We start from the raw sequence: 21,841 nt of genomic DNA, 5'->3' as shown, positions 1-21,841 counted from the left end.
CTGCGCCAGCCGCAGCGCCAGCCGCGGCTCCGGCTCCGGCTCCCCGGTATTTAAAGGGGACGCGGCGGCGGCCTGGGGGGATGGGGGGCAAGTGGAGGGGACGGCCCAGACGCATATCATCCACGGCCCCTCCGGACTGGAGGGACTCGTGAGAGCCGAAGCCCAGAAATCCGGGGGTGGATAAGACACCGCATCCCCTCCAATTCCCGTAAGCACCCCTTGCTCCATCCTGAGCCCAAATACCTCAGCTAGCCCGTGTCCCCCTACTCTTCACACTCCAAACTCAGCCGGGACAGACCTCTGCTGCCGCCGCTCCCCACGTGAGTCCTGGACTCGCCGAGGTAGGGGAAGGCTGGGGTCCCAGCGTGGGGTGGGGGCTGCGCTGGGTCTGAGAGCGCTCCTTCACACGCGTGTCCGTGGGGGAGTCGCTGGAGCAGAGGAATGAGTTCCTCTCCTACCCAAGGGACTAGGTGTCTGGCTATCGCTCCATTCCCGACACAGACAGGGCGAAGGAATCCGTGCTTCCTTGCTCCCTGCCACCCACGAGTCCCCTGGTCTACCGAACTGTCCCCCTCCACCACCCCCCGCCGCCCCGCACTGGAGCGAAGCACCGGCCAGCTGGGGGTGTGCCAGAGTGCCTGCTTTCCAGCCACCTCTAAAAATATCTCTCCCCAGACTCCACCGGCAGCTGCCACCTCCTTGCCCACTGAAGATCCCCTCCTAGCTTGTCTACCCAGGCAGGGAAACACAGAGGTGACTCCTGGTCCTATCTTTCTCACTGGCACCAGAGCTCCAGGACGTCAACCCAGCTGTCAGGACAACAAGCTTACAACCCAGGGGGAGTCTCCAGGGCAATAGAGGAAGTTCTGGCTGCAGTTTTCCCAAGAGGCAGCAGAGACCCTTGAATTCTAGTTCTAATCCTGATTCTGATGCTGTGTGACCCAGGATGTTAGCTTGACCTCTCTGGGCTTTTGTTTTTCTTATGCATTGCTAGTGGTGAAGGAAGGGACCAAGGAAGAAACCATGGTGAAGTTGGGAGTGCTGTCTGGGGGAGGTTGAGAATTCCAGCTTAGTGGTGGAAAGTGATTTCTAGTGATAGATACTAGGAGACCTAGTCTTGAGCAGAGGACTTGTTACTGTAGTATTTCTGGGATCCTTGCCCTTGCCACATCCTTATCCTGCAGTTTCTTGTGGAATACTGCCCTGTGGCCTCCAACCATCCATTCATGGGAATTTTCAAACTTTGTTTCCCCACCCCAAAGGTGTCCTCCCATCCTATTCCCATGGATATAATGTAACAGCACTTGCGTAAAAAGGTGCAGGGGTGCGAGGGGCCGGTGTAGGGGTGGGGGAAACACTGGTTTTAGGTAGAACCAGAATATGGACTCCCTGCCAGCCCAATGAAACCCTTCTGTCCTCTGCTCTAGCCTGCTGGAAAAGCTCAGAGGTCCTGTCCCCCTTTCCTCTGAGGGACTCTATTTGGTGACCACAAGAGGATTCAATCACTCAGGAGAAAGTTTCCATAGGTGAGTGACCTCTCTGAATGTCCCAAGAGCCAGATTTCAGCGGGGCCTGGGGTGTCTCTGACTACTGTGGGGTAGGGGTGGGTGTTGCAGCATGGCCTTCTCAATTTCGACGGGAAGACCTCTAGGGACTAAAACAAGGGCAACTCACCAACAATAAACGTTTATCTAATTTCCCTGAATCTAGTATTAGATGAAAAGAACCTAACTTTTGCTGAGAAGTTTTGAACATGATTAAAAACAAGTAGACTATTCCACCAAATTAAAAAAAAAAAAAGAATCAAGGACAAAGAAATGAAATCTGGTCTCTGGGTGATTCCTGGAGACCCTTTTATCTTCATATCTGCCTGGCATGTGTCTGTCCATGTTTGCTTTTACAAGGGGTGTGGCATCCTTTGACCTTTCCTCTTTGGACTCACCTGTCCCCTGGGGGACATGTGATATCAGCCAGGATTCTGGAAGGCTGAAAGTCCATCTAGATGGGACCTGGGACAGCCCTCCCACCTCTAACCCCCAAAACATGCCCTTCCTTTACCTCACATGCCTCCCTCCCCTTCTCTCCCATATTTTTGACCTGTGTCTCCTCTCTCAATCCCTTCCCTTTTTTTGCCCACTGCCCCATTCAGCTTTGTCCACAACTAGATTCCTAGACTACAAATTCTTAGGGAAAAGGCTGAAATCCACATTGCATGTGTAGCCAGGGAGTGGGGACAGATGGGATACCTCAAGATGGAGGGAGCCCTTCCTCTGACTAGACCCCTGCTCCTGCGAAGTCCCTGTCTCTTTCTTGAGAAACTGTTGCTTCTCCTTGCTGTCCTGGGATGGTCTGGGGAGGGTCACCTTGACAAAGTCAGAGGGGTACCCAGTGTCACCCACTCTCACCACCAGAGGGCAGCAGCCAGCCAGCCCTTTGCTCCTTCCCCTGTCTAGTCTCCTGGCTCGCAGTAGCGGTCCAGATGTGTCCCAGCTGCATATAGTCTCTCATTTAAACCCAGGGTGGAGGGGAGCAACTGGGACTTGTAGGTTTGAAGCAGCATTGGTGTAGGCCCATTAAGCCAAATCCTGTCCCCAAAGTCACATAGCAAAATCTGGCAGAAATTTCAACCTGACTTCTGGCGGACTGCCAGTCTCTAGAAACACCAGGGAGTGAGACAGTCCTAGATCACCTGTGGTACCCAGGGGTCCTAGCCCTCCAGCTTCAGTGGATGCCCAGCCCTGGGCATCTGCCTCTTCCCTTTTGAGGACAGAGGGCAGGCAAGGGTGTGGCCAGGACTTCACAAACCAGGTTTTGCCCCAAGGAAACATCGTAGCCTTGGGCAAGTTATTTAATCTCTGAGTCCTTTTCATCTGCTGAATCCATGGAATTGTGATGAGCAAGGACAGAATATGAATGAAGCTGATTTGTAAAACATGATGTACCATACACAAGAGAGGGGCAATGAACATATAGAGAAAAAAACACTGGTCTCAGACTCTGAGATCTGGTTTTGAGATCTGTCTCTGCCATATATAGTGGGTGATGTTTGCACAAGTTGGTTATCCTTTCTAGGTCTTCAATAATATCTGTAGCCTCTCCAGGATCATGAGGGATTGTTAAGAGGATGCCTAGCAAGGACCCTGTGGTCCTTAGCTTATTTGATGGGCTGTTTTTACTGAGTGGTTCCTGAGGCTCAGGAGAGGGGATAGGATCAGGTGGATGTTGGTGGTAGAAACACTACCACCTGACCGGGCACCCTCACACGGACCTTGTATGGTTGTCAGGAGCCCTGGACCGACGGCTGGAGGCCAACAATCCCTACAGGTGGTGCTCGGGGTGATGTACTGACAATGAGCGGGTGTTTTCCAGTTGCTGGCCTCCGATGCCTGTCTAGGGTAAGTGGGTCCCTCCAGGGGTCTCTTAGGATGAGGCCTCAGCTCCATGTTCCCATCATGGGGTGGGAGGAGCCCTCTCCAGCCTCTTTTAAGCCTGCTGTCACCTCTATTAAGCCTCCACTAATCCCTGAAAGCTTCCATCCCAAGCGTGGGTCCCTGATGCTTTATATCCTCAACTCCAGGAATCCTGGGCCACTGAAACTCAGATAGATGTTGGTGAGACCAGAGAGTGACTGTAGGCATGAAGTTGAAGGGACAATTCTGTTAGGGAGGCAGATAGCCAGGTTCAAATCCCAACTCAGAAGTTAGGAGCCTTGGACTTCCCTTTTACAGGATGTGCCAGGCCATGAACATCACAGGAATATTGGAAAGGGAGTTAGGAAGAAACCAGAAAGAGGAGTGGTTTTGTCTTAACTAATTGGGGTGGAAGGTTGAGAGGGAGAAAGACAGCACAGTGATACTCTGAAGCTGTGCAGTCTGCTTGCTGTCCCTCTGGGGCAGGGCAAGCTGCAGAGGGCTTCTGCTCTCCACATGCTTGCCTTCATGCCCTCACCCTTGCCATGTTGCCCCGCATCCTCTCCCTTATCCCCCATTAACATGACCATCCCAAGATCTTGACTTCCTGGAGCTCCCCACCCCTACTCTTCCTGTCCTTTCTGCCCTGTGCTCCCCTAGCATGACATCCTCCTCGCCCTCTTCTTCCCCACCCCTTCCTCATCCCCTCCACCCCAGCCATGCCCCACCACCTCACCTTCTGCCTTCTCAGCCACTGCCGCTCTCTTTCCTCTTCCTTGCCCATCTCCCAGGTATGTCGTGGCCTGGTGCGGGAGGCTCCTACTTCCCCAAGTCCCACAGCTTCTCCTGCTGCCCGCTTGCTTCGGACTCTGGCAGAAACCCCATCCGCTGACAAGTTCCTCCCAGGGAATTGGCAAGTGATTAGTGATGAGCTGTCAGCACAGGGCCCTGAAACCCCCCAGAGAAGTTGTGTCCCATCCTTGGACCCCTGCCCAGTGCCACCTGGCTGGAAGCAGCTCACAGAGCCTGCGTGGATTTTGGGTGGTCAGTCCACCTACCCGGTTCCTCCAAGACCTAAAATCCAGTTCTCTGGCCAATGCAGAAGCCCAGGCACATCACTCTCCAGGTCTGGCACTGATTGCCCACATGCCTTGGGTAGTGCCATCAAGTCTTCCCTGGCTTCTACTATCCATCACAGTCCTACAAGCCATCGGCTCTACGTGGCTGAAAAGGGGAGTGACAAATCTGCTCCAGTTGAATGAATGAATGAATGGTTTCCCTTGACTATGTTAGGGAAGAGGAGTGGAGAGTCCCTCCCACCTTCCCTGTGTCCACCACCAACAAGGGGTCATTGGAAGTCTCTAGAATGATCTAGTCCAGAAACCTTCCCAACGGAGTGACTCCTTGGAAGCTGCTCTTCCATTCTTCCACTCAAGCCCCCATGGCCCCAGATGAGAGTAGAAGAAAGGTGTCAAAGAAGCCCTTCAGGGCTCAGGAGGATGGTCCCCTGAGGATAAACCCCAGAGCAGTTAACACAGAAGTGCAAGAGGGTGGACAGGGAAGGCAGGGGTGGGGACGCCGGCGTTGCTTAACCAGCTTAACCAGCCTTGGGTCCTCCTCAGGTCTTCGATGTGCCAGCATCTCTGGCCGTGGCCCGCTAACCTGCCTCTCCTGGGCCGGCTCCTGCCGCGCCCCCTCTCGCTTGCTCCCTCCTCCTCCTGCTCCTCTCTCCCCTGCTCCCAGGACGGCGGGATGGCTGCGCAGGGCTCGCCGCGCTTCCTCCTGACCTTCGACTTTGATGAGACTATCGTGGACGAAAACAGCGACGACTCGATCGTGCGCGCAGCGCCTGGCCAGCGGCTCCCGGAAAGCCTGCGTGCCACCTACCGCGAGGGCTTCTACAACGAGTACATGCAGCGCGTCTTCCAGTACCTGGGCGACCAGGGCGTGCGGCCGCGAGACCTGCGCGCCGTCTACGAGTCCATCCCGCTGTCGCCCGGCATGGGCGAACTGCTGCAGTTTGTGGCCAAGCAGGGTTCCTGCTTTGAGGTTATTCTCATTTCAGACGCCAACACCTTTGGCGTGGAGAGCGCGCTGCGCGCCGCCGGCCACCAAGGCCTGTTCCGCCGCATCTTCAGCAACCCTTCCGGGCCCGACGCTCGGGGGCTGCTGGCGCTGCGGCCCTTCCACTCACACAGCTGCGCGCGCTGCCCCGCCAACATGTGCAAGCACAAGGTGCTCAGCGACTACCTGCGCGAGCGGGCCCACGACGGCGTGCACTTCGAGCGCCTTTTCTACGTGGGCGACGGCGCCAACGACTTCTGTCCCGTGGGGCTGCTGGCCGGCGGCGATGTGGCCTTCCCTCGCCGCGGCTATCCCATGCACCGCCTTATCCAGGAGGCACAGAAGGCTGAGCCCAGCTCCCTTCCGCGCCAGCGTGGTACCCTGGGAAAATGCCATCGAAGTGCGCCTCCATCTGCAACAGGTGCTGAAGACGTGCTGAGGACGCGGCCTGCAGGGGGCGCCTGGCGGGAAGGGGGCCAGGGGGCTGGGGACAGGGAAAGACAAACCTAGTTTTATTATTCCCTTTCCCTTTCGTTTTGATGGGTCCCTCCGGGAATTTCCGGAATCCGGAGCTCGTCCATTTGGGGGCTGGAGGAGAGAGTTCGGAGCTGTCCCCATCTATGCAGTTAACCCAGCTTGGCTGTCTCCCCCAGTTCCACTGCAAGTGAATTCTGGAGTTTGGCCCCGCCAGGGTGGTGCGCAGACCCACGCAGGCAGCAGTGTTTTCCAAAAACCTTGCCCCCTCCCAACTGGGAGGAAAGGGTTGCCTGGCAGGGTAGAGAAGGAACATCTCCCACTGTGTTTCATTAACTGTTGCCTTGGGCCGCATGACTTCCTTCCCCTAGACTTCTGTCAGGGGTACACAGGTCCTGAAATTCCTCCCCTCGTCCCTTCAGCCCCGGACTCTCCGCGGAGAGATGGTGCTCTCCACGGACGCCATTCTCAGGCCTAGGTCTTGCTTTACCTTCTGTGACCCTACACTACACTCCTGCCTCCCCCCACGCACGCTGTCAGCGTTCCCACAGGAAGAAATGCCAGAGGGAACAATCGCCTCCTGGTGGTGGGATGAGGTAGCACACTGTCCAGGGCTCGGGTCCGGCCAGCCAGGGACCTCAGAGAACGCGACGACGTCTCCTCCTTGCACCCCAGCCTCTTCTATGCAGCAAGAAACCAGGGACTTAACCAAAGTCGCCCCGCCGACTGGACTCTCCGAACCCCTCCCCTCCCGTATGGAACAGAAAGCCATGATGTTTTAAAGCAGGGCCACTGAAACCCAACCCCCTCCTCTTTTGGTGTTTCAGAGCTATAAAGGAGGTAAAGGGGCAGAGGTGACTGAGATCTCTCGCGCCGCAGTCTGAGGGATGAGGATGAGATGATCTCTCAGAAAGCCCCACTTAAGTGAGGGAGCTGGACCCCACTCTTGGAGGAATGTCCAGTTTGGGGAACCAAGTGAATTCATAAAGCAAGGAACAGGCAAAAGAGCAGGGTGCAGCCTGTCTTCACAGAGAGGCACAAGGGTCTCATGGAGAGGGCTCAAGCAGGGATGGGAGATATTCCTGCTTAGGGCAGGCAAAGGGACTCAGTCAGCAGGAGCCTAAAAACCGGGTTACCTTTCAATCTTTTAGCACACCCCGCACCCCACCCTGCAGGGCAATCATCAAGAGGTCACCAGTTTTATTCCAAGTTGGCACTTGCAGCTGGAGACCCTGTCTTGCATGGTCCAAGGGTCTCCTGTGGATAAGATCACCAAACACCTTGGCTTCCAGTTCTTTCCTGTCTCTAGCAGGCTTCTGGGTACCTCTCCCAGGACCCCCTCCCACTGCAATGGGGGGAAGGGACAGACAACAGTTAACAGCCCAGAGGTGTGCAAGCCTGGTCCAGTCTTGAGTGAAGCTGGCTTTGGTGTGGGACTCAGGCTCACTCAAGGCAGTGCTTGAATAGCATGGCAGAGACCAGGCTGTCAGCTGATGGGCTCCACATAGTTCCCAGGGAAGAATCCAGACCCCTCGGAGCAGACACCCTCACACCATCCATCAGAGTAGCGGCGGGTGATGCAGATAACTGTGCCCTCAGAGAAGGAGAGCTCGTTGTCCTTCTGGCGGGTGTATGGGTACAGTGTCACCACTGGAGGGAGAGAGGGGAGGGTGCCGTGAGATGTGCCTCCTGCTGCACCCTGGGATGCTGGGGCCCACACCCTGAACTCTAGAGAGCACCATGGGGACTTGGGCAGGAGATGCCTTCTACCAAGCCCTGGGCTCCTCCTCAGCTGAGCTAATACTCAATATCAGGCCAGCTGCTTTTCTGTGTGGGTGTGTGGGGAATAACGGTCACACCTTTGCAAATGGAAGGGAGAATGGCTCTGGGCTAGAAGATTGGGGGGAAACCTGACCCCACAATCTGTTGCCCTTCAGTCCCAGGACTCAAGTACCTTTCTCCAAGTACGCATCAGGGACCCAGCTGGGCTCTTCGGACCCAAAGCCTGGTGGGGGTGGAGGTGGCAGCTCCAGATCATCTACATCCAGGGGTGGAGGAGGGGGCAGGTCGAGGGGCATGGGCAGCTCTGGGGCTGGGAGAGAAGCAGAAAGGCTGCAAGTGTGACACAGGCAACCCCATCCACTCCAAGAAACTTCACTGTTGGAGAGCAGGGCCCCAGGATCTACCCATTCAATGTACTCTGCCTGCAGCCCTTGTTCATCCTGCTCCTCCCACAGTGCCTCTAGCGGGTGGTAGGTGCTCAGTAAACAGCAATGTTGAACAGTGTAGGGTGATCAGACTCTGCAACTTGGCTGGGCAAGCCTTGAGCAAGTCACTTAATTTAACTTCACAGGCTCAGTTTCTTCATCTGTTGAATGGGAGTGTGAAGATCCTAAGCAGTCAAATTTAAGCAAGAAAATGGATGAGAAGCTTTGACTTGGTAAAAAGCAGGGGCTAAATTATGTTAGCCTGCTTCCTCTGCTTTCTTCCTGTCACTCCTACCTTGGACAAAGTTCACTGACATAGGCCCAGTTGGATCCAACTGGGGTGAGGTGGGGTGAGGTTTTCTCACTCGAGAGGTGAGAAAACAACCCCAAACGTTGAGATAGGAGGAGGAGGCAGGGCTCCTTACCCGGTGGGGGCAAAGACAGTTTCTCCAACGAAGTGGGTAGCAGGAAGAAGTCAGGGGCAGCAGGTGGTGGGGGTGGGGGTTGGGGGGCTGCCTGCCCCTTGGTCATGGAGACCCCACCGACACCTTCGGCGCTGCTGAAGACCAGAGAGAAAGGGGCTTTGCTAGGCTGGGGGACAACTTCCTAACTCAGTACCCAAGCTGACCCCGCCCCTTCAATCACAAGCTCCGCCCTTGTGGTCCGCAGTTTTAATCCACCTTCATGACCACCCCAACCTAAAACCTGTGGGGCTCACCCGGCTGAGGCCAGTGAGGAGGCAGAGGAGGCGGCGGAGAGTCTGCCGTCGGGCACCACGGGGGCCTGCACGGGTTCGGGGATCCGGGGTGCTCTCCTGGGGTGGGAAGATAGGAGGGGTGAAGTGACGTCGAGGGGAAGCCATCAGGCGAGCAGGGGTTCGGGGTGAGAAGAGGCAGTTGTCGGAGGAGGAAGTTTGGCGCCTGGCTTGAAGGGACGGGAGGTGGGGAGTAGTTTCTGGTGGAGGGGAGGGAGAGGAGGGGGTGCAGGTTACGATTGTGGGAGACCTCACCCTAGGGTGGCGGAGGCGGGAGTAGCAGGCGCCTTGATGCTCTTACGAGACAAGGTCCCAGTCCGCGACAGCTGCGTGCTCAGATCCTGCAGGGGGGAGCAGGGGGCGGGGGCTGACACCCACAGCGGCCTGCAACAGCGCCCCTCCATCCCAGAGAGGAAACGGGGGAGGGGCAGATGAGAACTGGGAGAGTGGGGAGGAGGGAGAGCAAGTTCCGACTTCCACTTCCCAGCGTGCTCTCCCACCCCACCCCTCTCAGTCTTGCTCTTGGCAGACCGGGCCTTAAATCTGCCATAGGCTCAGGCAGACAGGATCTGAAGGCCACTTCCTCTTGCAGGGCCTCAGCAGCTGAGCCCCATTCTCACCCAAAGCCTCTGAGCGCATAGCTTTGTGGGCCTTAACTCTGAGAAACCCCAACTCCAGCCCACAGCTGAGGAGGTAGAGGCTGAGGTAGAAACCTCCCACCTGTCATTTTCACGGGCCTGAGGAACTGGCTTTGGGGAGTTCAGGGCAGAGAGGAGCAGAATGTACAGAGTACAAGTGACAAGCTGTGAACTCATGTGCAAGAGAGCACTAAAGTTGGTGATGGAGTTTCCCCAAGAATAGGTACATGAGGAATGATGTCCTCTGCTATCCTCCCCTGGAGACAAGATAAAAGGGACTTGAACTCAGGCATAAAGAATTTAGGTTGGATAAAAGGAAGAACTTACTGGTAAGAGGGCCTAGCTACTGAAAGAGGGAGTGTGATTTCTGTTTTGGAGGAAGATGTTGTGTTAAGGAAATCAAGGGGCTGTTTAGATACAGGAGAGCAGCCAATCTAATCTGGAATGTTGACGTGTGGGACAAGGAATGGATAAAATGGGATTAAGGGTGTGTCCTCTTCCACCTCGCAGAAGGAGGTAGGCTGTGAAGAAAATGCCAGTCTTCAGCATGTCCTCATTTGAGTGCCTGCATCCCCCGCCCTCCCCACCCAACAGCAACTCTGGGTGACTGTTCAGCACAGTGACCTCAAACCTCCAGACAGAGGAAGTTGCTGTTCTCATGTGGCTGGGGAACCATTCTCATGCACCCTGACGTCTTCCCTCTCCGCTCTTCCCCTTCACACACACACACACCCATCCTGTACCCACAAGTTTGTATGTGTGAGCCCAGGTGGCATTGTCAGCAGGTCTTGTGATAAGGGTAAAGGTCAGTTATTAAGACACAGGTCATGATGAATTTTAAAGGAAGAAGATGGGCCCCCTCTCCTATAAGGGGGCCCCATGGGGAGCAGCAGAGCCACTTAGGGCGATGGCTTCAGGGAATGAGGAAGGAAAGGGGCTGCAGGGTGGGACAAGAACATGGTCCTGGAAGAGAACTGAGGCTCTAGAGCGAAGGGAGCCATGAGGCAGAAGAGGCTGGGGGCACTTCCCTGGTGGTCCAGTGGTTAGGGCTCTGTGCTTCCGCTGCATGGGGCATGGACTGGGGAAACAAAATCCCCATGAGGTATGGCCTTAAAAAAACAGAGGCTGTGCTGTGGAGAAAGAGGAGGGGCCCCTCTCTCTACCTTGATCCCATGGCCAATGTCATCCAGGCAACTGAAGTTGAGGGGTCTCCTGTAGTAGGGCGTGAGGTGAGGCAGGCTCTCAGGGGCGATGATCTTCTGGCCGGGAGGCAGCCGCTGGACAGTGGCTAAGGTGCCGATCTCCCTTCGGGCCACTTTCTCCATATGCATGTTCACCATCTGTGTGACAGAGTTGGAGGTGACAATGCTCTTTCCCTTAAAACTTTGGGGAGGGGGAGAGGCCATGGGAGGCAGCGAGGTGCCGGGAAAGAGTGAGTTTTGTCCCTGAGGTCACACAGCATTTGGGTAAAGAGTTGCCAGGAGAGGATGGAGCCACTTTGGAGCAACTTCCAGTGGAAGAGAACAAGAGTTATTATTAGCTGAGCAGGAACCAGAGGAAAAGAGAAAACACAGCATCCTTAAGGGGTGCTGGGAAGAGGCTGGGCCAGCTTGGGAGCAGAGGGAGATAATGTGGAGGTGGCTGAGAATCATGGCTGAATCAGCTCTCCCTCTTGCTGCTAAGTCACATCAGTCGCGTCCGACTCTGTGCGACCCCATAGACGGCAGCCCACCAGGCTCCCCCGTCCCTGAGATTCTCCAGGCAAGAATACTGGAGTGGGTTGCCTTGGGGGACAATATAAGCGAATCAACTTCCTCTTGGAATGTTCTTTGGAGAAACCTACATCTCTGAGAGGGTGTGAACTTCAATCTGCTGGGGTGAGAGAAAAAGACACACTCACACTGAACATGTGAGTGATGCACAGGCCAGGCTGATGCATGTGGTTTATGGGGTAATTCCTCGGCCAAGGATTCAGGAAGGAAGGAGGAGGGTGTATATGCGAGATGGGGTGGGACGCTGTGTGGTGGTGGCAGCGCTTCCAGGGCTGAGAATGACCTTGCCAAGCAAGCAGTCTGACTTTGGGATATTTATAAAGTCACCGCCTGTGTTTAGATGAAAACAGGGTACATTTGCCTCTTTTCTGTGCTATGTAGCCACTGTGGAGGGGAGAGCCTGCTTTCTATCGTGTAGGAAGGAATTCAGAAAGAGTTCTGCCATCAGGGAGTTCCTGGTCAGAAGGGGACAGCAAGGCCCACCCCTGAGACACATGGAAGCTCAAAAAGCTTGGCAAGTGCCAACTTGCTGGGATAGAGGTGGGTGTTTGGATGTAGAGGAAGGCAGGAAAGAACTTTTGCTGCAGAAGATGTCCGGGTGGGGCTGAAGAGTTAGGGGCTGAGGCGAGCAGCTTTCCCCCAGCTTTTACCTGGCCCAGTGTGCTCACGCGGGCTTCCACCTGCCTCAGGGCAGCCGCCTGAAGATCCAGCATCCGCAGGGTGTGTCCAGCCAGATTGCCCACCTGGTAGGCCACGCTGGCCAGGGCCTGGGTGGTGAAAGCCATGGTCTCCTCCAGTGCTTTTCGCTTGTCCGTGGCCTGAAATACACACAGCCCTGGCATGTTCCACTGGGTCCTTGGCTGTGGGCTGGGATGGGATAGGGTATGAAGAAGATGGGGGCTGAGTTGGGAGAAAGCGGTTACCGTCAGATGTTTGAGGAGGTTTCTGTAAGAACGATGCGGTAAGAAGGACTCAAGGGGTATTAGGAAAGTGACTCTGCAGCCCTGGGAACTGGGTCCAAGGGGAGGTAAAGATACCCTTCTCAGATAGTCACACTGAGGATTAGCCCTACTACCCTCCTGAAGATATTTTTTAGGGGGGATCGTAAATGGTGAACAGTAGAAAGGAAAGAGGAAGTCAACACTGGCTGGAAAAAGATATTATTGGACTTGAAAACCAAACAACCAACCTCAGGCCCTCATCCCAGACCTTCTAACCAGAATCCCCTGGGCATGTGGCCAATGAATCTGTACCTTTAAAAGCTCCTTAGGTGACTCCTGAGCTCCTGGCTTAGCTCTGGTCTGCAAGGCGGTGTTTGGGAACCAATAATTTGGTCCATTTTATTGATAAGAAACTGAAGCCCAGAAGGGGTAGAATAAAGCAACTTCTAACTGTAGCCTATATTGTGAAAGTGTTAGTTGCTCAGTTGTGTCTGACTCTTTGTGACCCCATGGACTGTAGCCCACCAGGCTTCTCTGTGGAATTTTCCAGGCAAGAATACTGGAGTGGGTTGCCATTCCCTTCTCCAGGGAATCTTCCTGACCCAGGGATCAAACCCAGGCCTCCCACATTGCAGGCAGATTCTTTACTGTCTGAGCCACCAGGGAAGTGTAGCCTGTATAACCGGGGCCTGTATAGGGTCCCACAAGGCTGGCTCCTGTTTTTCTCCTCACCCTCATCCCCTTCCTCTCTCCCGCTCACTCATGGTCCTCCAGCCACATTGGCTATTGGGTCTCAGTTCCTGATCAAGCTGAGATTGCTTGTACCTCAGGACTTTTGCACTTGTTATACTTCAGGTCTTCAAAGATACTTGCCCGATCACCCCAAGATCTCCCCTAGCCCACCTCTGTATTGACTCTGTATTAGATTTACCGTTTTCTTCATAGAACTTAGTACCATCTGAAATTTTTTATCTATGTACTTCATTATCTATCCCCCCATACACACACACACACACACACACACATCCACATACACTAGAATGTAAGCCCTAAGAGGGAAGGGAGCTCATCTGTTTTATTCTGTATCCTATCCTGGAATAGTTAGTGCCCAACATACAGATGAAACTTGATGAATATGCATTTGTGAATTAATCAGTGGGTTGAATGCAAACCCAAACACTTGCTGGCCATGTTCCTACTGCCTGCCAGGCACTGTGCCCGGTGCTGGCTAGGGCCACACTTCCAGGCAGTGGTGGTGGGGTGGGCAGGGAGTGTCTGAAGACTGAAGAGGGTTTACTTCTCTAGTCATTTGGTTCCCCAGGCAGCTTCCTCATCTCAGGTTGGGACACGAGGGTAGGGGCCAATCCAGGGCAAGTCTGGGGAGAGGCCAGCAGACTAATCAGTAAGGCTGCACCCTGAGGTCTCCTTGTTAAGGGCCTTCAGTTGATCCTCAAGGCCCATAGTGGAGAACAGACCTAGAACCTATTTAAGCAGGGTGCTCAAAGAGACCTGGGAGCATCTAGTGTAGCCCCAATGAAACTTGAACCAAAGAGTGGGCCCAGAACCTTCTCCCCTCAGGTGCTTCTCCATGCCTTTCTGTCCAAAGAGGCTAAGAACTGCTTATTTGCATCCAATTTACATCTCATCAACATACATAACTGAGTGCCTTGAAAAGGCAAAGAGATCAACCCAGAAAGAACAACAGGTCTAATTGTAGTTCAAGACTGTCCTTGAGTAGATGAGGAAATGAAGGCCCAGAATGGAGCAGTGACTACTCTGTATTAGCTGGCCTCTCTTGTACTCACCCCTCCCTGGACTGGCATGTGGAATTCATCACTGGATTTTTCCTGTCAGTCCAAACAGGAAACATGTCTGCTTGGGCCCAGCTCTGGGGAGGACAGAGCCTGGATGCCTACCGACTCCTGGCTTTGGTCTTAACCCAAAGTCAGGTCTAGAGAAACAAAGGTCTGGGATCCATCTTCATGGCTGACTGCTTATTCATCATGCAAATTACCCTGTCTACAAACTCAATGGACCCTGACAGAGAACTCTGCAGTTGACCCTAGCTTGTCCTCCCCCATTCCCCAAGGGCTTCCTGACACCTGCTTGAGATGGAGGAGGCGGTGTGAGGAAGGAGGGGAGATCGTGGGAACCAGGTCTTATTTAAGACCAGTTTTGAGAAGTCATCCAAATCCTTCCTAGGCATTTGCTCCTCAGAAAACCCTCAGAGGAGCCAGGGAAGGTAACTGGTTCTGTGGTCTAGTAGTGTTCTGCATGAAGGAAGCTGAAATCCAAGGATTCTGACCTGGGTCAGGGCTTCTGAGGCCCGGAGCGTTTTTGCAAGGGCTGCTTCACCTCAGTAGAATTAACTTTGAATATCTATATTTGTCTTTCATCCATCTGATGAAAGGTGATGATGATAGTAACAGCTGCCATTTATCCTGCCCTTCTTGAGGGAGAAACACTGGGCTAAATGTGCTAATACATTATTACATTTAACCCATGTGACCACTGTGATAAAAGGTATAAGAATCACAAGGGAAACTTGCCCCATGTCCAGGAGCTGGACACTGGACTCAGGTCTTTCTGACCTCAAATTCTGTGTGCACCCCATATGTGCAAATGAGAACCCATCCAGAAATGCTTTGAGATGTGCAGAAGTTATTAAACAAGAATGGGAAAGAGGGCCTCCATCCTAGTCCATAGGAGGAGCTTGCCTTCCAGTGCTAGGGGAATGCAGCTAGTTCACAAGCCACATTCCAGCTCAGTTTCAGTACCCACAGTCACTCAGGATCTACAGTGGGAGTAGCATTTTCAACTAGAGATTTGGGGGGGAATGCTCTGGAGTCAAAGTTGCTTGTTCAAATCCGGGTTCTACCATTAGCTTGGAGACCCTGGGAACGTAAGTTAACTTTTCAGAAGCTCAGCCTCCTGGTTGTGAAGTGGGAGTGGTCCTCACCTCACAGACTGGGGTGAGGACTGAAGGGGGCAATGAAGGCAGTTCAGGTGCAAAGCACTTTAACTGCTGTTGCCATGACCTTTCTTTAATCTGCCATTTTCTCATAAGCATTTTCTCCTTTTATTTTTATTTTTTTTTAAACACTCACTCCTACGGAGCTGGGAGGTCCCAGTGCAAATAAACTGTCTTAAAATCATACAGCATGTCAGGGAGGGAAAGGCAGAGAGGAGAGGGTTCAGCTTCAGAAGTCAAGGCTAGGCTGATGCCCAGGTCTGCCATTGCCAAGCGATGTGACCTTGGACAAGTCACCTTGCCTCCCTGAACTGCTGTCCCTTCATCTATGAAATGGGAATAATGATATTGTCTCACAAGGCCGTTATGAAGGCTGTCCTTTTCTGTTCATCCAAGCACCTACTCTCCGTCCTAGGACAACCCTCCAATTTAGAAAACTGTTTTAAAATGCCACTGTCCTTGCATTTTGCTGGTAGTCTGCTGCATGCAGTCATATTGTCCATCCCCCTGCCTCTGAGTCAAACTCCATCTCTTTAACCCAACATAGGGTGACATCTCTCAACTCTCCCTCAGCTATCAGGGACAGAGTTTTCTCTCGTCCATCTCAAGTTCAAGACAATGTTTGGGAAGTTCTTCTGAAGTCTCACCTAGAGCCAGCGTGAACATGGAATGATGGCACCAACAGCTGTGTGAGGACAAGTCTTTAGACCTCTGGATCTGAGTGGGACGTTCGGAAGGAGAGGAGCCTGCGGGGAGGCCTATAGCAGGACGGGGTAGCACTGCCTTCCCTGGGCATCTCTGAGGCTCTGGGAAAGAGGAGTACAGGAGGGCCCGGGAGCACACGTCAGCATGAGAATTTAAGGGTCTGGGATGAAGCCAGCCTGGAGTGGGAGGATAGCTCAGCCAACGCCCAGGCCAAGCACCTGTCAGGATGGGCTCTGGGCCCCTGGAGGGGCTGGGGTGCCAGGCCTGCACCCGCTCTGCTTACCTGCACGTAGTTGTCTTCGCAGTAGTCTGCGACTCGCAGCAGGGAGCTGTGGTTGCCCCTCAGGGCCTCCCGGCCCGTGGGGATCTCAAACTCCTGCAGTTGCTGTAGCTCCGCCATGGCCCCTGGCCTCTGCCCGGCTCCCCGGGGAGCCTGCCGGTTTTGCACCTCACTCTGCCCTTGATTGGTCGCTCTGCCTTCCCTCCCTCTCACTGCTTTTGGTTTCCTCTGCGTGAGACCCAAACCTGCTAGCAAGGGGCAGGCATGCTATGCGGGGACAAGAGGAAGTTAGTCCCCACTCCCTGGGCCTGTGCCACTTTGTCCCCTGCCCAGAGGAAGGGAGAAAAGGGGGGGCTCCTTTGGGGGCCCAGCCCCCCAATCCCTCCTAGCAGAGGAAGCCAAGGTCGGGGCGGCTGTGATTGCTCCCTGGGCCTGGAGAGGAAGCTGCGGCGGGGGCTGGGGTGGGAGACAGGAGGAAGGGGGCTGGCCTGCTCTGGGAGGTGGAGATGGATTTTCCACTCATGGAAGGGGAGGAAAGGGCAGAGGGTGGGGGCTTCCTTGGGAAGCTCGGGATGAGTCACCAAGAGACAGGGGACTGGAGGGTGGAGAGGATATGGAGACGGATCATGCTGGGGGCCCATAGGGCGGTGGTGCCACAACAATGGAAAACAGCCGATGCAGCAGCCAGAGGGACCAGGCAGGACACTGAGAAGATACAACCAGAGGTCCCCTGAGAAGTGTTATCAAGTCTCCGAAGGGTTACCTGCAATGAAGATCTGGTGTATGTATATGCTCTGGGCCTGGTGGAGGCAGGACAAGATGAAATTGACCAAGTGGAGCATAAGGGACTCAGATTAGACAACAGGAAGGACTTGGCTTTGAGAAGCACCAGGTTTAAATTCCAGATTAACACGTCAGTCGTAGGAAGCAGCAGTGGCCAGAGCATCAAGCCTGCTTCAGGAGGTATGTGCTGCATTTCCTGAATTCACAAGAGACTCAGACTGGATGATGTCCGGGGTCCTGTCCTGATCTCAAACTCTTAGAGCTCAGAGCTGTCAATGGGAATTGATTTCTGGAGTAAGAGAATTTAGGAAGGACTCTGGGCCTCCTCCCTGCCCCTATTACTGGGGAGTCTGTCATTCTAAAGTCAGGAAAAAAAAAAAAGAATCCCTCACTGACCACACTGGTCCCTTAATATCTGCTCCTTGAGAGGGTCCCTTGTCACTCACTGGACAGGCGTCAGGCTGAGCAGAAGCTCTACTGCTATTGCTGCTAAGTCGCTTCAGTCGTGTCCGACTCTGTGCGACCCCATAGACAGCAGCCCACCAGGCTCCCCTGTCCCTGGGATTCTCCAGGCAAGAACACTGGAGTGGGTTGCCATTTCCTTCTCCAATGCATGAAAGTGAAAAGTGAAAGTGAAGTCGCTCAGTCGTGTCCGACTCTTAGCGACCCTATGGACTGCAGCCTACCAGGCTCCTCCTCCGTCCATGGGATTTTCTAGGCAAAAGTACTGGAGTGGGGTGCCATTGCCTTCTCCGGAGCAGAAGCTCAGTGACTGTTAAATGACATAGCCCTTGGGTGGTCCTGGGAGGAGACCAAGAGAGAGATCAGGATGTGAGCCCTGTGCTCAGGGACTGCTGAGGGAGACACGTGTGCTGGGCTCAGAGGGAGGCATGGAGACAAAGAAGTATGTACGCGGGTGCTGGCAGTGGCCATGGCCCCTAGCTGATGGGCATAGCATCCTGAGTACATTTTCATGGAACGAGTGAATGAAATTTGAGCTCGGAGAACCTTGTAAGGTGAGATGGTGGGGCTTGAGTGAGGGACACAGAGGCTTCTCGGATGAGGGAAGTTGGGAGGTGGTGTAGGACTTGCCTCATTGGAAATAGCCTCAGAGCAGGCTCAGACGTAGGGGAGGAGGGGGCTTGGGAGAGAAGACTGGGGTAGGGGAGCAGGCAGGGCTGGAGGGTAAGAATGGGGAAATGGGCTCTAAGCCAGAGGGGTCACTATAGGAGAGGGGCTGATTGCGGGGGGCGAGACAGGTTGCCTGCAGTGGTGGTAGTCTGGAAGGCTCAAGCTGCTGGATGAGTTTAGAACCTTGAGCCTATGATCAGCTTAGGCATCAGAGATTTGGGTTTCCAGACCATCTGCTTTGTCTAAAGACTTTCAGCTGATAAGGAGCTAGGAGGCTCAAACGCCTTCATCTGGGTCTTGAAGTGCACGCTCTTGCTTGGCAGGTGAGAGGGGCTGAGGTTGCACTGGACTGGGATCTAGTCTTAGAATTATTGAGGTTAGAAACCAGGCGGGCCTTCCTGATAACCCTGTGGTAGTGATAATGATGATGAACACATTGTGTTTATTATATGCCAGGCAGTGTGTTAAAATATTTTACAGACATTATTTTCTTAATCCTCACGATAATCATATAAGGTAGGTACCATTATTATACTGTTTTGCAGATGGGGAAATGAAGGTTGAAGGAGGATGCGCTCCAGCTTGGAAGCTGCCAAGTCACAATCGGAACTGGAGTCTGGAAGACTCCAGAGCCTTTCTCTTAATCACTAGGGTAGTCTTTCTTCTGGCAGGACCTGAATTTTCCTGAAAACTGCCTAATGAGCTACCTGTGTTGGTGCAACAATAACTTTGCTTCCCAAATCTGTCTCACTGAAAGAAACTGCTCTTCTCTCCCTTCTCCATGCTCTGATCCCCATTTTCTCCATAGACAGATCTTATCTAAGGGCAAAGACTGTGTGTGCCTGCCCCATCTTCTCCTCCTGAGCCTAGCTCACAGTAGGGTAGGGGCAGGGGCTGCAGTGAATCCTTGGTGAGCGATGAGAATATATGGTGAGCAGGGACGAGGTTAGAAGCTGAGGTATGGAGAGTACAGAGGAGGAGCTGGGGGTGACCAGGGGATTTAAAGTCCTGGCTGTGGATGCTTTCCAGGGCCTGGTCTCTCCAGGACAGGATGGCCCAAGAGCTCAGCGAGAAGGAACTCTTAAAGATGGAGGTAGAGCAGCTGAAGAAGGAAGTGAAGAACCCAAGAGCTCTGGTGAGCCTCCTCTTTCACTCCCTGCTGCCTCTTCTCTATCCCTTTCTGGTCCTCATGGAGACAGGACACAAAGGAAGGTGTGATGAACAGCAGGGTGGTGGGACCTTTCCAGGGCAGTAGAAAGAGCAAGAGGTGCCTCTGGAATGGGCTGGGAGGTGGGAGGAGGCAAAGTTTGTTCCTACAAAGGTGCACAAGAGATAACCTCAGAGCCTGGAGGGCTTGGTGTGTCCATTTCAGTCCCTGGACTGGGCCTGGCCAAATATCCCTCACAAGTAAGAAGCAGGCTTTCTGGTTCTGGTCAAGGAACTCATACTCCTCTCACACCTGCCTGTGCCTCTCATCTTTCTTCTCTCCTGTCTCTATTCCCATCCTGCCCAGAAACCTGTTTTTTGGGGACTGAGCAAATCATGAATCCTGAGCAACAGAAAAGGGCTAGAACCACACTCTGCTTTCTCCCAGATTTCCAAAACAGGAAAGGAAATCAAGGATTATGTGGAGGCTGAAGCAGGAAACGACCCTCTTCTTAAAGGCATCCCTGAGGACAAGAATCCCTTCAAGGAAAAAGGCGGTTGTATAATAAGCTGATGGTGCTGGAGCCCTTCACCCTGAATGCCTGCCCCTCCTCAGCCCTCTCCCCACCAGAACCAAGTACCCTGGGATGTGCAGGGAAGCAGTGGATGTTCACTCTCTCTTAGTCACAGGATGAGTAAAGAGGCCCAGCTGCACTCATCGTGAATCCATTCCCCAGTTCCACTGTGAACTCTTCTCTCCCATTACCTCCATCACCTGCTGGGTCACTGCTGACCCCACCTGGAACCGCTCCCACGAGAGCCTCCCTGGCTCAGGACGCAATTCCCTGAGAGCCCGGACAGTCCTTGGGAAACAGTTACTCCTCCTTAAAACGCCTCCTATTTCCCCCTCCACTGTCTGCCTAGGAACCAGCATTTCCATCCAGAGCTTCTGGGTTGAGGATTGGAGTTGGGGAGGCCCTTTTCCCCCACCTCATGTCTGGTCCTGTGGAACTCCTCCCAGTCATTTAGATAACCTGAGATTGGCCTGGTGACAAAAAGAGCTTGTAAAGTCATGATGTCATGATTTATTGAATATTACTGATTGTCTGTTCCATGTTGGGCTAGGATAGAAGAGCAAGCAAAATTCAAGTGGCTCTTATTGTCATGGAATCTAGCAGAGAAGACACGAAACAGAGTTACAATTAAATCAGTAAGTGCTACAGTGGCAAAGGGGGAGTCGATGCTGGTGTAGGAACACACAGCAGAGGACATTCAGGGCACTGGACAAGGTCAAAGTGAACTGTTGCAGACAGTTGGGAGGGGAGGGTGAGGACAAATCCAGCAGGGGTAAAACATGGGGCTGGAGAGGAAGATGAAGTCAGGTCTAAAGGACTTTGCTGTGAGCTCAGGTAAGAACTTTCTTTTTTATTCTCATTGCAACAGAAAGCTGATGAAGGTATTTAAGCAGCAGAAGGCCAGGCTTTGATTAGCATAAGGGAGGTTGGATCCTGCTTAGAGCTGAAAGACTAATTCCTAGGCCTTGTTAGCAAGAAGATTACTGTCTAAAGAAGTCACAGACAGACATTCATGATACAATGTGTTCAGTGCAATGACAGAGAAGTCTATGCGGAGTATGAGGGGGACATAGGAAGACTACAGAATCCAGCTGAGTGGCTGCATTGCATGCTGGGAGAGAGTGAGATAGATGGGCCCCAGGCTGAACAGTTTCTCCCCTGTGGACAGGAATTCCATAATAGCAGAAACTCCATAAATGCAGGATGATAGAGGAGGCCGGGCCCTGCCCAGATAGGAGATAAAAGACCACATATTCCTCATTCTTGAAATTAAGGAGACCTCCCAGCCTACACATGCATAGCAAGGCTCCTTGGAGGTCGAAAGAGAGGGGGCATCACCTCATAGTAAAAGATGCAACTACCCATAGCCCTCTTCACTAAATCTACCTTGGCTAAAAGATGTCCACACACACATGGGAGGATGCTGAGATGTCCCAAATACAGACTCAGAACAGGGCAAAGCCATATGACCGACCAAAGGAAACTGGAAGAAATGCCTCATAAGTGATTGAAGCCCCCACAGTGGTGTGACTCTCTCGGAGCCCATCATGCGTCTGTCCGCATGTACTGTGCTCTTTTTCCCTCCTAATAAACACTAACTGTTTCACTACTTTCCATCTCTATGTGGAAATTCATTTCTACACAGCTGGTGGGCCAGGGCCTTGTCACTGGCCACTGGTTTCCGGTGGTCTAGTGGCCAGGATTTAGCGCTCTTACTGCCACTTCCTGACCTCAGTCTCTGGCTGGGAGCTGAAACCCTGCTTCAGGCCACTGTGGGCCAAGGCCACCTGAGATCCAGAGGACAGGAAAGGCCTCAAAAGGGAGGTGGTGTTCGCAGCTGAGTCCTACAGGATTAAGCTGTAAAAGGGTGATATAAATCTGGCTGAAGGGACAGTATTAACAGAAGAAAAGATGAAGAAGAAAAGAACAAAGGTTTGAATGCAAACACTTATCAGGTCAGAGTTGTTGGAATGTCAAGGGAAAGGCCTAG

The 21,841-nt window shown here is 53.3% G+C and overlaps 3 protein-coding genes across 6 annotated transcripts; 2 read left to right on the top strand and 1 right to left on the bottom strand.

Annotated features, from left to right (window-relative positions):
* Positions 1-6: 6 nt before the first annotated feature.
* On the top strand, positions 7-5,992 carry PHOSPHO1 (phosphatase, orphan 1). The gene is given in 3 exon segments (XM_010842758.1): positions 7-3,395; positions 5,154-5,834; positions 5,836-5,992. Coding segments are annotated over 3 exon segments (804 nt in total). The 5' UTR covers positions 7-3,350; the 3' UTR covers positions 5,914-5,992.
* Positions 5,993-7,132: 1,140 nt separating this feature from the next.
* Positions 7,133-16,503, bottom strand: ABI3 (ABI family, member 3). 2 transcript variants are annotated; one of them, XM_010842757.1, is made up of 8 exons: positions 16,220-16,503; positions 11,970-12,137; positions 10,711-10,887; positions 9,165-9,250; positions 8,874-8,969; positions 8,581-8,714; positions 7,903-8,040; positions 7,133-7,598 (listed from the first exon to the last, which is right to left on the bottom strand). In XM_010842757.1, exons 1-8 carry the CDS (start codon positions 16,334-16,336, stop codon positions 7,435-7,437), a joined length of 1,080 nt encoding a protein of 359 aa, XP_010841059.1. In that variant the 5' UTR covers positions 16,337-16,503; the 3' UTR covers positions 7,133-7,434. The 2 variants fall into 2 exon arrangements, 1 of the variants encoding a protein (XP_010841059.1); XR_825530.1 differs by lacking the exon at positions 7,133-7,598 and having other exon boundaries at positions 8,008-8,040; positions 8,135-8,714; positions 16,220-16,500.
* A 258-nt stretch (positions 16,504-16,761) lies between these two features.
* On the top strand, positions 16,762-21,465 carry GNGT2 (guanine nucleotide binding protein (G protein), gamma transducing activity polypeptide 2). Of its 3 annotated transcripts, none has more exons than XM_010842754.1 (3): positions 16,762-17,179; positions 19,160-19,265; positions 19,725-21,465. In XM_010842754.1, exons 2-3 carry the CDS (start codon positions 19,182-19,184, stop codon positions 19,848-19,850), a joined length of 210 nt encoding a protein of 69 aa, XP_010841056.1. In that variant the 5' UTR covers positions 16,762-17,179; positions 19,160-19,181; the 3' UTR covers positions 19,851-21,465. The 3 variants fall into 3 exon arrangements, with proteins under 3 accessions (XP_010841056.1, XP_010841057.1, XP_010841058.1); XM_010842755.1 differs by having other exon boundaries at positions 16,762-16,997; positions 19,725-21,454; XM_010842756.1 differs by lacking the exon at positions 16,762-17,179 and adding an exon at positions 17,718-18,015 and having other exon boundaries at positions 19,725-21,454.
* The last annotated feature ends 376 nt before the right edge of the window (positions 21,466-21,841 follow it).

The sequence above is a fragment of the Bison bison genome, unplaced genomic scaffold (assembly GCF_000754665.1).
Source record: "Bison bison bison isolate TAMUID 2011002044 unplaced genomic scaffold, Bison_UMD1.0 scf7180017864180, whole genome shotgun sequence".
NCBI classification, from domain to species: Eukaryota; Metazoa; Chordata; class Mammalia; order Artiodactyla; family Bovidae; genus Bison; species Bison bison.
This window is presented reverse-complemented; position numbering and strand designations above follow the sequence as displayed.

What these genes read in the sequence shown, in the direction of transcription:
- ABI3 (XM_010842757.1), bottom strand. Translation starts at nt 16,336, where the DNA reads ATGGCGGAGCTACAGCAACTGCAGGAGTTTGAGATCCCCACGGGCCGG. An exon ending in GCGTGAGCACACTGGGCCAG is followed by an intron (nt 10,888 to 11,969) that starts GTAAAAGCTGGG and finishes TCTGTCACACAG; the next exon opens with ATGGTGAACATGCATATGGA. An exon ending in TCCTCACTGGCCTCAGCCGG is followed by an intron (nt 8,715 to 8,873) that starts GTGAGCCCCACA and finishes TCTGGTCTTCAG; the next exon opens with CAGCGCCGAAGGTGTCGGTG.
- GNGT2 (XM_010842754.1), top strand. Translation starts at nt 19,182, where the DNA reads ATGGCCCAAGAGCTCAGCGAGAAGGAACTCTTAAAGATGGAGGTAGAG. An exon ending in TGAAGAACCCAAGAGCTCTG is followed by an intron (nt 19,266 to 19,724) that starts GTGAGCCTCCTC and finishes GCTTTCTCCCAG; the next exon opens with ATTTCCAAAACAGGAAAGGA.